General features: G+C 38.6%; 1 protein-coding gene across 1 annotated transcript in view; it reads left to right on the top strand.

Moving 5' to 3' along the window:
* Nucleotides 1-12825, top strand: part of LOC148691287 (uncharacterized) — a 124175-nt gene extending 111350 nt beyond the window's left edge. The window contains exon 5 of the mRNA XM_088683977.1: nucleotides 12802-12825. Coding sequence (XP_088540103.1) covers nucleotides 12802-12825 — 24 coding nt within the window. The remainder of the gene's footprint in view (nucleotides 1-12801) is intronic.
* Nucleotides 12826-13544: the final 719 nt, after the last annotated feature.

The following is a 13544-nucleotide window of genomic DNA, read 5'->3' as shown; positions in this document are numbered from 1 at the left end:
GTGATAAGCTTAAAAATGATGCACGTTTCTATGTTTGGGATGACCCTTATTTGTGGAAGTATTGCTCAGATCAAATTGTACGTAGATGTGTGCATGATTCTGAATTTCACTCAATTCTAAGCTTTTGTCACACATATGCATGTGGTGGTCATTTTGGCACACAACGCACTGCCCTCAAGGTTCTAGAGTGTGGTTTTTATTGGCCGACTATATTTAGGGATGCTAGAACCTTTTGTATGTCTTGTGATCGTTGCCAACGAATGGGTAACATAGGTACCAAGGACCAAATGCCGCAAACCCCTGTCTTTAATGTTGAAATTTTTGATGTTTGGGGCATTGATTTCATGGGCCCTTTCCCTCCATCTTATGGTTTCACTTATATCTTGCTAGCCGTCGATTATGTTTCTAAATGGGTGGAAGCAAAAGCCACCCGTACTAACGATTCTAAGGTGGTTGCAGATTTCGTGAAAACTAACATTTTTGCTAGGTTTGGAATGCCGAGAGTAATCATAAGTGATGGAGGGTCTCACTTTTGCAATCGGACCATTGAGGCGTTGCTAAGAAAGTACCATGTCAACCATAAGGTCTCCACACCTTACCATCCTCAAACAAATGGCCAAGCCGAGGTGTCTAACCGAGAAATCAAACAAATTTTGGAGAAGACCGTTGGACCAACAAGGAGGGATTGGAGCTTACGTTTAGATGATGCACTGTGGGCATATCGTACGGCATACAAAACACCCATTGGGATGTCACCTTTTCGGCTCGTCTATGGTAAGCCATGTCATTTGCCCGTAGAGTTAGAGCACAAGGCACATTGGGCCGTGAAGATTTTCAACATGGACATAGATGCAGCGGGAGTTCATAGGAAGCTCCAATTGAATGAACTTGAGGAGATTCGGAATGAAGCCTATGAGAATGCCCGGATGTACAAAGCCAAGACCAAAGCATTCCATGATAAAATGATTCGAACCAAGACCTTCACAGTTGGGCAGAAAGTGTTACTTTTCAACTCTCGCCTACGTTTGTTTCCTGGTAAGTTGCGTTCTAAATGGATTGGCCCGTTTGTTGTTACTAATGTTTTCCCTCATGGTGCAGTGCAAATCAAAAGTTTAAGGACGCAGCAAGAATTCAAAGTGAATGGGCATCGATTGAAGCCCTATTACGAGATGTTTGAGGAGCATGTCGTGGAGGAGGTACCCCTCCATGCCGTGGAACCTAGTCAAGCTTAAACGGAGGTACCGTCCGGCTGCAAGACGTAAAAGAAAGCGCTTCGTGGGAGGCAACCCATGCATCCGAATAGAGAAGAACTTGGAAACCCCTTTAAGAGACTTATTTTTATTCCTTTCTTTTTCTTTACTGCCTTTACTTTGCTTTCTTTCTCGTATTTGTTTATTTGCTTGCTCTGTTGTGACTTTCTGCTTAAAACATTGAGGACAAAGTTTGATTTAAGTGTGGGGGGGTAAACAATTTGTATTTGCATGAATTTCGTGGGATTTATTCACCTATCACTTAGAATGTTGTTTCTTGCTGTTTTAAGCGTTTTTAGAGTGTTTTATAGTGTCTTGGTATAAAACTTCGAAAATTTGATAAAAAAAAAAAAAAAAAAAAAAAAAAAAAAAAAACTCTTCTCTTTGTTGCTATTTCGTTTCTGCCTTGTTAGGTTGTTTAGTTGTTATTGTTTGTTTGTTTATTAATTGTGTGAGTCTATGATTGTAACATTGAGAAAATGTTTGATTTATTGATAGGCACTGCTAAACAAAGAAAGATGGTGCTTCACAAAGGTTGTTTGCTTGAGGCCCCACTACGTGGCTTTACTCTTGAAGCGGAAGGCGTAGGAACAGAAGGCATCGGAGCGGAAGGCGTAGGAACAGAAGGCATCGGAGCGGAAGGCGTAGGAGCAGAAGGCATCGAAGATAGAGCATTCCAGGCCTCAATACTTGGCCAAGCGCTGGATGAGCCAGGAAAAAGGTGCCTCTGGAGGAAAGACGAAAACCTTTGACGGTCACTGTGAATCCGACCTTCAGACTCTTGCAGCTCATCAAGCTTCCTCTTCATGCCCGACGAATAGTTATTTGCAAGCACATGCAAACTTCTATTCTCATACTTCAGCTGCTGGATCTCCTGCTTGAGACTTTCCACCTCTGCCATCAATGATTCCACCTGACGGGAGCGGGCAAGCAGGCGTTGGCCCATGTTGGACACAGAACTCGCACACTGAACACTAAGTGCGAGGGACTCTTGAACGGCCAACTCATCGGACCGTCCTGACAGCAGCCTACTATCTTTTGGTGTGAGGAGGTTCCTAGCTACTATTGTAGCTGTTGTGGCGTCCTGCATCACAGAGTCTTCACCTGAAAGAGGACCGTTAGAAGAAAAGAAAGAAGGACGCCATACGTTACCTTGACGCGGCGCGCCAGTATCACTGCTAAGGCTCAATTCCAAGCTAAGGTTCGATGAGTTTGCCATTTTTCAAAAGTGTTCAAAGAGAAGGGATGGAGTTAAATTTCAAAAGGCCGGAGTCGATTTTCTTCAGAGTGTGTTTGTTGTGGTGATCGATAACTCAATAAAAAAGCCAAGGCGACGCGTCCACCAATTCAAAAAGCCGGAATTTCCGGCGTAAGTTCGGCGACGCTTTCTCGGCTTTTCAGAAGGCGCGTTCAACTTTGTCAAAAGATTTCTTCTTTTCAGACAACACGTGGAGGCCATCACTGCAACTACACATCTTTAGCCGACAAGCGCAAAGTTCGGCGACGCTTTCTCGGCTTTTCAGAAGACGCGTGCAGCTTTGTCAAAAGGAGCCGCATCTGCACTACCACGTGTCGTTCAGAAAGCGAAGGGGCGCCTGCTCAGAAATCGAAGAGGCGTGTTCAGAGATCGAAGCGGCGCCACTATTTCAAAAAGCCAGATTTGCGGGATCAAAACGTTTGTCGACAAAGGTAAAAAGTACCACCACTTGATATTATCTCTATATATGTCGACCTTCGTCTTTTATGGCAGGGCAAACCTGAAGAAAAATGCCCAACTCTCCCTCACCTCTGAGGGCGTACTCCCAGCAAAGCCTTTCGAAAGACTCAATTCTTTCTTCTTCCCCAAAGATGATACCAGATGCCTGGAGTACATATGACCCAGGAGGAAACAGCACAACAAATACATGTGCTGATTCATTCACCGCTTCTTCAAAAGCAAAGGTATCTCATATCATCAAGGTCAAAAGCAAAAGTATCTCATATCATGCTCTTTCCCTGTCTTTTTCTTTGTCCTTGTTCTTACTCGCATGGCAAAGTAAAACAAGCAATCAGCCGGCACTTGGAGTCAGTCTTCCGATCTGGAGCCAACTGCCTGGAATCTATTCCTGATTGCTTACCTAGCGTTGCTCTCGAGTAGTCATCTTCAACGGTTGATACACTTCCGGAGAAGGGACCACTTCTGCAAAGGGGAGCGAGTAAGGCAAGTGAAAATGATACATTGAAGCATGTGGAGACAAACATAGGCTGAGTTATCCTCCAACCCTTTTCAATACGAATTGGAAAGATTGAACAAAGAAACAGACCAAAGGGGTAAGCTCAGACCTTCGGGGGAGACCAAATGAACCATCATGCTGCCCAGTTCAAGAAGTAGCACAAAGGAAAATCAACGATGGGCGGAAACCAGTTCGAGAGTAAGCCTGTGGAATCATCAAGATCAAGCCTCAATGCAATCAACAAAGAGAAGATGGAATTTACACTCTATAACCAGATTTGCGTCTCTAAACTCTTCTCTTTGTTAATTACATTATGCCATGTTTAGTATGTTTAAGTGCTTTTTGTGTATTTACTTATGCTTTGTGTGAATCTATGCTTAAAACATTGAGGACAATGTTTGATTTAAGTGTGGGGGGGTAACTAAGTATATTTGATGCAAATTCGTTGGATTTATTCACCTATCACTTCACATGTTGTTTCTCACTGTTTTAAAACTGTTTTAGTGTGTTTTGTCTTAAAAATTCGAAAATCCCATAAAAATTTGAAAAATTGTTTTGAAAAACCCAAAAAGAGTTGTTTTAAAGTTGTTTTTGTGTGTGTGTTTGTGTCTTAGGATACCTTCCAACACAATGATAAGGATTTGGTTTGTAATTGCATGACTGTTAAAAAGAGTTATTAACATAGAGAAAAGTTTGATTTACTCTTGGTATATGCTTGGTTATGGTTATAATGTATAACTTCACATGCAATCATAAAAGAAAATTTAGTTTTTGTAACATGCCTGAAGGAAGGAACTCAAACAAATGCTACAACCCTGAGAGACTTGAGCCTATAACGTTCTTTGGAGAGTATAATCTGTGATTTCTTGTTTTCTAAAATCGTTGCATGATCTCATTATTCTTTGCTTGGTTACTACTTAGAAGGCGTTTCATCATATAGTTCCAAATGCTAGAACTCATGCCCATTTCATTCAAAGCATGTTATTGATTTGCATAACATATATCAAGATGAAGTTGTGTAGTTGCCACCATAGCCAAATAGCCTCGCTTCCCATATTTCGTATATGTTGTAAGTTTTACCCCCGTTGAGCCATGTTAACCCATGTTCTTTGTTTACCCACTTTATCTTCACCTAACCTAGAATATGACCGTCCTTACCCTTGTTCTTAAAAGATAGTGAGCATGACTTAATTGAATTCCTTTTGAGTTACATTATGAAAGAAAATAAGTGTGGGGGAGAGAATGTTTAAGTGTTTTTGTTTTGAGATTCAAAAAAAAAAAAAAAAAAAAAAAAAAAAAAAAAAAAGAGAAAAGAATAAGTGATTGAAGAAAGGTTCCAAAACACCAATTCTGGGCGTAAATTGTCTAAATTCTCCCTTTTTGTTCAAAAGTTGAGTTTTCATTCAAAAGTGAATTCTAAGTTGATTAAAATGCTTTGCTCACTATTTCTTTAAGAACCTTTGTTTTCCATATCCCTTCTTTATCCACATACCCCAAGCCCCGTTACAACCCTTGACTTCTATCTTGAGTGTTGTGTATTTCAATTTGTGGAGTTTGAACTTGGTATGAGCTTATGGTGTCACTGGTTCTCGCGTCTAAGTAGTAGCATTCCATTCATGAGATCATATCTAAACTTGATTATTAACTTCAGAATTTGCGTTCTTTGTGATACATATATGTGAGTGTCATTTTCATGTTTACATCAATCTTCTCACATATGACTAGATTAGGGTGTGTAGTTAGAAAATCTGAGTAAAAATTGAGTGCATATCTTGAACGGAATTGAGCAAATTCTCTAAGGCATGTTACTACATTCAAAACATGGTTTTAAATGCTTAATTGTGAACTAGTATATGGTGACTATGATTAAGAATGTACTTAAATGTGAAGATGACTAAAATCTGTGAGAATGATGATTTTTAACTTGTCATGTGCATTGGAAATCCCTAAGACGATTGTTGGAAGGTTTAGGTTGTGTTTTACTTGTTTAGTGTCGTTTGTTTGTATGTTATCGTTTTGTTTTGCTCGAGGACTAGCAAAAGCTAAGTGTGGGGGAATCTGATAGGAGCATATTTAGGCGACTTACTTAGCTTGTTTTCGTGCATTTATGTTGTTGTTTCTTAGTTCTTTAAGTGTTTTAAGTCATTTTCGTATGATTTCAGGTTCTAAGGGCTAAAGGAGCAAAGAAGTGCATTTTGGAGCCTTTTGGAGCATTTTTGGGCCAAGAATGGATAGCTTATGCTTGGAGCCAAAGTGTTGGACAAAATTGAAGCTTTGTGTGCACTTTAGAACATAAAACAAAGGGCCTAGCCCAAGTAAACAAAGCCTTAGAACCAGAAATTCCCATGCCAACACATAAACAAAGCCCTTTGCCATGCATCACATCACATTCACACACATGCACTCCCATTTCACATTCACTTCACTCTTTGCCGTGACTTCACATTGCAATTCCAGCATGCATTCACATACAAAAACAGCACCATTCATTCTATGCCGTGCATTTCATCACCTTTCCAGCTTTCCCTTTCAATTCCAGCATGCATTCACATACAAAAACAGCACCATTCATTCTATGCCGTGCATTTCATTTACCTTTCCAGCTTTCCCTTTCATTTCCAGCTCTAACTCTTCATCATTGCAGCCACAAACACCTTAAACAAACAGCCATATACATCTCCACTCCTCCTATAAATACCCTTGCATCCCATTCAATTCATATCTCATATTTCCATTCACAACACTTCACACAACACAAATACACATCCATTGCCGCAATTCCCCTTCCATTTTCTGTGCAGTTTTTCTCCTTCATTGCAGCCACTATCCAACCACTTCCCATCCCTCCAAAACACTTCACATAATCCCCAAAGCTCACCTTAGACCTTGTGCTACAACAACGAGGAAGAAAAGAGTGCTTAAACGTTCATACAATTCAAGTTTGAGTTGTTGGAATGTTTAAGTGTTTCTTTGATTTCAAAGTTTAAATTTAATTCTCTTTGTTTTGTACGTATGAGAAGGGAAGAGAAGAGTGCCTAAACGTTCATACAATTCACGTTTGAGTTGTTGGAATGTTTAGGTGTTTCTTTGATTTCAAAAGTATGAGGAACTAAACCCCCCTTTAGCTAGGGGGTGATTCGAAACTATGTTTATATTTGCATTTTGAATTGATTACGTTTGGTTGGAATTTCATAAGTTGTGGATTCAATTCGTTTAACTGTTTGATTGATAACTTATTTATGTATGTTCATTGAGATTGCAAGCTTAATTTTCATGCATAAATATGACGCTAGAATATAAGTGAATTTCACCTAATCGTTATGAACTTATATTCACAAGTAGTAGAGGTTGCTTATAAACAATCTCGTTAAACGAATTCTTGGCATAAGTTTCATGCGTATTCCATAGTAACGAATGCCTCGTCGATGTTTATGATTTCCGTTGAACTTAATGATCTTGGTTAAATGTCTCTATCATGCGTATTCCATAGTTAGGGACTTTGATTAAGAATAATTTGGTTGTAATGCGTATTCCATTCAATCCAACGAATTTAGGGAAATCTGAAAGTTAATCTAAGCGGATCTAATTAACTTGGAGCATTGAGTTTCACAACTTATCGAAAGACCAACTGAGAATCAATTTTGTTTGCAAGTGTAACATGTGTGGAGAAGAACCCCTTGGCTATTCCATCATCCATATTTTCATCACATTCATATTTACATTTTGCCTTTAATTATATTCTGTCTTTTTAATTTAATATCGTCCAAACACAATTCCCCCCCCTCTATTTTGTTAAGTTTTAATCATTCGTATGTGTTTTAGTTTTGTATCTTTAAACTTTTGGAGTCATAAACAATTGCAAATTCGTCTAAATCAAGTTCTAGCTTCTATTTGAGTCAATTTGATTGTTTTAGACAATTTGAGTTTTTCAAAGCCTTTCTGAGTCATAGTAGTCTTGTTAAGAGTATTTTAATTTAGTTTTTATGTTTTTAAGTCAATTTAGAAGGTTTTAGCAAGCCCTCCTAATCCCCGGTCTAGAACGATCCCTCACTTATCCATTCTACTACAATTGTCAAACGAGGGTTTAATTTGAGTGTCAAGTAAATCTCGCATCAACACCCTACACTAAGTAATGTGAGAAGATTGATTTAAACATGAAGACTAACACTCACATATGTTATATCAAAGAAAGCATTTTCTGGATTTACGACAATGACATGTATATGATCTCATGAATGGAATGCTACTACTTAGAACGAGAACAGGTGATTCCATAATCTCATACCAAATTCAAAGTCCACATAGTGAACACATAACATCAAGATAGAAGTTGAGGGTTGTAATGGGGTTAAGGGTATTGGTTAACAAAGAAAGGTGAAAGGATGAACAAAGGTTCTTAAAGCAATAGGAAGCAAAGTAATGAAATTGACACTTAAACTCACTTTTGATGACAGAAATTAACTTTTAAACACAAGGGAAGATTCATGCAACATTTAGGGTCAAATTCAAACTTTGGACCCTTTCTTCAACAACCAACACTTGTGAGTTCATTCTCACTTATTTTTCAACTCTTTTTCTTTCTTTTCACCACTTTTCTATTTTCTTTTTATTTTTCCACGAATTTTTTTTTCTTTATTTTCTTCTTTGCCGTGCCCTATTACCTTCCCCCACACTTGCTTTCTGCAATATGTTGATCAAAAGGAATCCATTCTAAGTCATGCTCCACTATCCTTTAAGAACAAGGGTATGGAAAGTCCTAATCTAGGCAAGGTGAGGATAATGTGGTTAACAAAGAAAATAGGCTTGAAAAGGCTCAAAAGGGTTAATCCTACAATACATATGAAAAGGGATAGGCTTTTTGGCTTTGGCTTGACTAACAACTTCATCTTATTGTATGTTATGCAATCAATATCATGCTTTGAATGAAATGGGCATGAGTTCTAGTATTTGGAACTATAATAAAATGCATTCCAAGTAGCAACCAAGCAAAAAATGATGAGATCATGCAACAACTTTAGAAAACAAGAAATCACAGATTATACTCTCCAAAGAACATTTTAGGCTCAAGTCTCTCAAGGATGTAGCTTTAGTTTGAGTTCCTTCCTTCAAGCATGTTACAAAAACTGATTTTCTCTTTGTGATTACATGTGAATTCGTAAACTATAACCATAACCAAGCATAAACCAAAGCGTAAATTAAACTTCCATCCATGTTTACAACATTCTTTAATAGCGATGCAATTTAAAACCAAATCCTCATCATTGTGTTGGAAGGTACCCTAAGACACAAACAAACACACAAAAACAACTATAAAACAACTCTTTTTGGGTTTTTCAAAACTATTTTGCAATTTTTTTGTAAATTTTCGGATTTTCTGATCCAAACACATAAAAACACTTCAAAACACACTAAAAACACTTAAAAACAGTGAGAAACAACATTAGAAGTGATAGGTGATAAAATCCCACGAAAATCATGCAAAAACAACTTGTTTACCCCCCCCCCCCACACTTAAATCAAACATTGTCCTCAATGTTTCAAACAAAGACTCACATTCAAACGAACAATATAAAAACTAACTAACATGACAAAATAAAAGCAATATAAAGAGAGAGAGTTAGGAACGCAAATCTGATTGTTTGGAATGAATTGTTAGATTGCCTAAGTCCTCTCTAGTTGAATGCATGGGTTGCCTCCCAAGAAGCGCTTGCTTTAACGTCTTGCAGCCGGACGAACACTCTTCTTAGCATCAATTGGAACCCATGGCATGGAATATATCTTTGAATGGAAGGTGATACTTGAAATGATCCGGTAATGGTTTAAATTCAAGATTGGGTGCCTGAATCATCAACAACCTATTAGTGTAAAAGGAAATTGAAATTGGAGGAGGTGCCTTACCTATGTCCTCCAACAAGAACTCAAGGATAAACACATCTTCTTTGAACATTTCAGGAACTTTGCCCTTGGACAGATTTGGTGTGAGGATTGTTCCTTGTCCTGTGTCATAAAATTCAACCTCTTTGGGGTTATTTGTCTCAAGAACGTCCTCTTTGATGAATTCTTGATATTCCCTACTTTGCACCTTTGGAAAGGCTTCCAAGATGTCTTTTTCACTTTGTTCTTCCTTGGAAATCATGAACCTGCAAGAAATAAGGACATTGGGTGGAATGGGGTTAGAATTAATCGAATTTGAACCTAACTTACCTCTAGTGGCCGAATTGGATGAATTGGATGCATTAGGGTCCCTAGGTGGTTGCGGCAAGGGTGTTTCTACCCTTGCCGTGGCCTTGCTTGACTCCTCCTCTTCCAATTGCAGCCTCTCATCTTCATTTGGACTTGTTGCGGATGGTTTTGGATTAATGCCAACTTCTTTTCCACTCCTCAAGGTGATTGCTTTGGCAGATTCGAACCTTCCCTTTGGATTGATAGTGGTTGAACTAGGGAGCTTGGCTTGTTCTCGGAATTGCCCTACGAATTCCGCTATCTGCCCAATTTGCTTTTCCAAGTGGTCCAACCTTTTGTTTTGATTTTCTTGCCCCTGAGACAAATTGGTAAGTAACTTAAGAATTGTAGCATTATCTAAAGACGTACCTTGATGGTTTTGGGCAGCTTGTGGTGGCTGCATAGGTCTTGAATAGAACTCCTCATATGGCTGCCAATACCCTTCTTGTTGAACAATTTGAGGTTCCCACCACATAGAGTTTGAATGATCACTCCAATCCGAATTGTAAGTATTGGAAAACACGTCGTTCCTTGATTGATTATGATCAAATGTACCAACTCTTTGCATTTGTGACAAAAGAGAAGTAAGATTCGTTATTTGAGCTTGAATATTAGCAAGTGCCATGTCTTGATTCTCTAGTACCTAAAATCAACAAAAACAAAACAAAACACAAATCAGAAACTAAAACTAAAATATATAAAAAAAAACAAAGGGAAACAACAGGGGATTAGCAAAGTTGCTAATCCCCGGCAACGGCGCCAAAAATTTGATGTGATATATAATAGCACACAAATTAAACCCTCTTTTTGACAATTGTAGTATAGATATAAGTAGGGATCGTTCTAGGCCAGGGATTAGGAGGGATTGCTAATCTAATGAAAACTGACTCAAAGATACAAAAATATGCTTGAAAACACTTAAATAAACTCAAAGACTCTTAACTAAACTTATATGACTCAAAACAAAGTCAAAACACTCAAAACAACACAAAACAATCAAAAAGACTCAAACTAGACTCTAGGACTTACTTTGGACGAAAATAGGTTTAGTTTTGACTCAAAATACTCAAAAACACTAATTAGGACAGATTCTAACCTAATTGACACTTAAAACAAAGGGGGGTTTTGGTTTTGACGAATTTGAATTAAAACAAAACAGAAACTAAACTAGACAAAGTTATGAACGAATTTGGGTATATGGATGGGTGATTAGCTAGCTAGAGGGTCCTTCTCCACACATGACACACTTGCATACAAATTGATTTCCAGTTGCTTTTCGATAAACCATGAACCTCAACACCCCAGATTAACCGTGACATCACTAATTAACCCTCAGATTTTCCTTAAGTTATTGGATTGGATGACATCATACAACAACCCAAAGCATTCTTCAAAAGTCCCCTACATGACATCATAATAGAGATACAATCAAAGATCATTACGTTCTATGAAAATCATAAGTATTGACAAAGCACTTGTAACTATGACATCATGATACTCATGCTAGGAATTTACTTAACATGATTGTGAAAACAACCTTAACTACTTCTGAATATAAGTTTGTAACGATTATGTGAAACTCCCTTATATTTTAGCCTCAAATTCATGCATGCAAACTAAGTGTGCACCCTTAATCAACAAACAAGAATAAGTTGTCCATCAAACGGTTAAGTAAATTGCATTCACAATTTATGAAATCACAACTGGAATTAATCAATTCATATTGCAAATATAATCATGGTTTCAAAGTCTCCCCTAGCTAAAACAAGTTTAGCTCCTCATGTTTCCAACAAAACAAAGAGAATATAAATTAAACATTGAAAACAAAGATTGAATACACCTAGAAACGCTCCAACAATCCAAGCTTGAATGGCCAAAGCGTCCAAGGCTTCTCCTCTCTTCTTTCTCCTCTCTTTGTTGCGGCACAAGGGTGTTTGGGTATGAATTATGGTGATGGATGGATAGGTTGGATGGTGGTAGGGGGTGGATGATGGCTGAATGAATGGGGAGAATGAGGAATAATTCGTATGGATGTGTATGGATGTCTAGAATGCCCCATAAGTGCGGCAGATTATGTATATATAGAGGGAGAAAGGTTAAGGCAATAAGTAATTAATTTGGGAAGGTTTTTAGCTCCAAATCCTCAAGGAAAAAGGGTAACAAATCAGAATCCCAATGGAAAAGGGAAGGACAGTTGCGGCATTGACTAGAATAAAAAGGGGAAAGAAGATATATGGCAGATTTTGGAAGAAAAGGGTAAGAAAGGTGCGGCATAGACTAAGATAGTGCAAGGAATCTTTGGTTTGTGTCCTAAAATGCATAAGATACCTTTAAAGTTGTTGGAACTTAGGGATATTTAGGATTAGGAAAGGTCAAACAAAAATAGGAAACCTTGGCTTAACTTTCCTACTTCAAGTAGGAAACCTTCTTTGACTAGGAATCCTTCTTTGACTAGGAATCCTTCTTTGACTAGGAATCCTTCTTAGATTAGGAATCCTAACACCTTAAGGTATTCAATTTCATCCATTCCTTTTGCTCCAAGCATAAGCTATCCATTCCAAGCCCAATTTTGCTCCAAAATGCACCTTTTTTCTTCCTTAGCCATATGAACCTAAAAACACACGAAAATGGCTTAAACTACTAAAATAACTATGAACTAACAACATAAATGTACGAAAACAAGCTAACTAAGTCGCCTAAATATGCTCTTATCAGAAATCCAATGGCGTTTGCACTCTCCCATCCCCCATTCTCAATCAATTGAGGGCACTTTTCCGAAGGGTGTCATTGGATAGAACACACGCCACATATCATTAGACCTTGGATCTTCATTCCTTCGGCCATCTGAGACACAATAGAAGTAAGATTAGCTAATTGAGTTTGAATGTCGGATTGAGAACTTACCTCATGCACTTGTTGCTGTGGGGGGTCCCTTTGCCCAATTCCTTCGTATTGTTGTGCGTTGAGAGCCCGGTTTGCATTGAGGGTCTTGGCTGCCATGGGAGTTTTATCCACCAACGCACCTCCCGCCGAAGCATCAAGCATTTGCCTTTCAATGGGAAGAAGACCTTCATAGAAGTATTAAAGTAGAAGCTCCTCGTTCATTTGATGTTCAGGACATGATGCAACAAGGGCTTTAAAACGCTCATAGTATGTTGGAAAATACTCTCCTTGACTTTGTTGGATTCCGCTAATCTTCTTTCTCAAGAGAATGACTCTTGAAGTAGGAAAGAACTTTTCAAGAAACGCCCTCTTCATGCTCTCCCAAGAAGTGATCGTTCCGGGTGCTAACTCGTATAACCAATCTTTGGCCTTCTCCATTAGTGAGAACGGGAAAGCCTTTATCTTCAAAATAGTACCATCAACGTTGATTGGAGTCATGCTCGAACACACCACCTCGAACTCCTTCAAATGCTTGTTGGGATCCTCCATGGACAGTCCATGGAACTTCGGAATGTGGTGCAACAAACTTGACTTCAATTCAAATTCGTCGGTTTTGTCTTGAGCCGCCCTTAGGTATTGGATGCATAAGGGTGCGGCATTGTCCATTCCCAAAGCGGAAAGCTCCTTGATTGTACGGTTGTCCGCTGCCATGGTTTGGACCTCTTCTTCCTCCCTTGCCGTGGGCTCCTCTTCCTCCTCAAGATTAGAAGCCGAACCAGAACTTGATGGGTGACGTTCTGGGTTCTTCTTCTTCTTTCTCAAAGTGCGCTCAAAATCGTCGTCAAAATCCAAGATGTTTGCACTTATAGGTTCAGAACTACAAGTCATAAACTAGTACCTACAAACAAGAAAAGAAATAAGGTCAGTAGCTAAATCAAAAAGATATGAAAAAGAAACAAAAAGAAACAATGGGGGA

Source organism: Pyrus communis, chromosome 14 (assembly GCF_041283825.1).
Source record: "Pyrus communis isolate YQ-2024b chromosome 14, ASM4128382v1, whole genome shotgun sequence".
In the NCBI taxonomy this organism is placed as follows: Eukaryota; Viridiplantae; Streptophyta; class Magnoliopsida; order Rosales; family Rosaceae; genus Pyrus; species Pyrus communis.
Note: the sequence above shows the minus strand (reverse complement) of the source record. Positions and strands in the feature narration are given on the sequence as shown.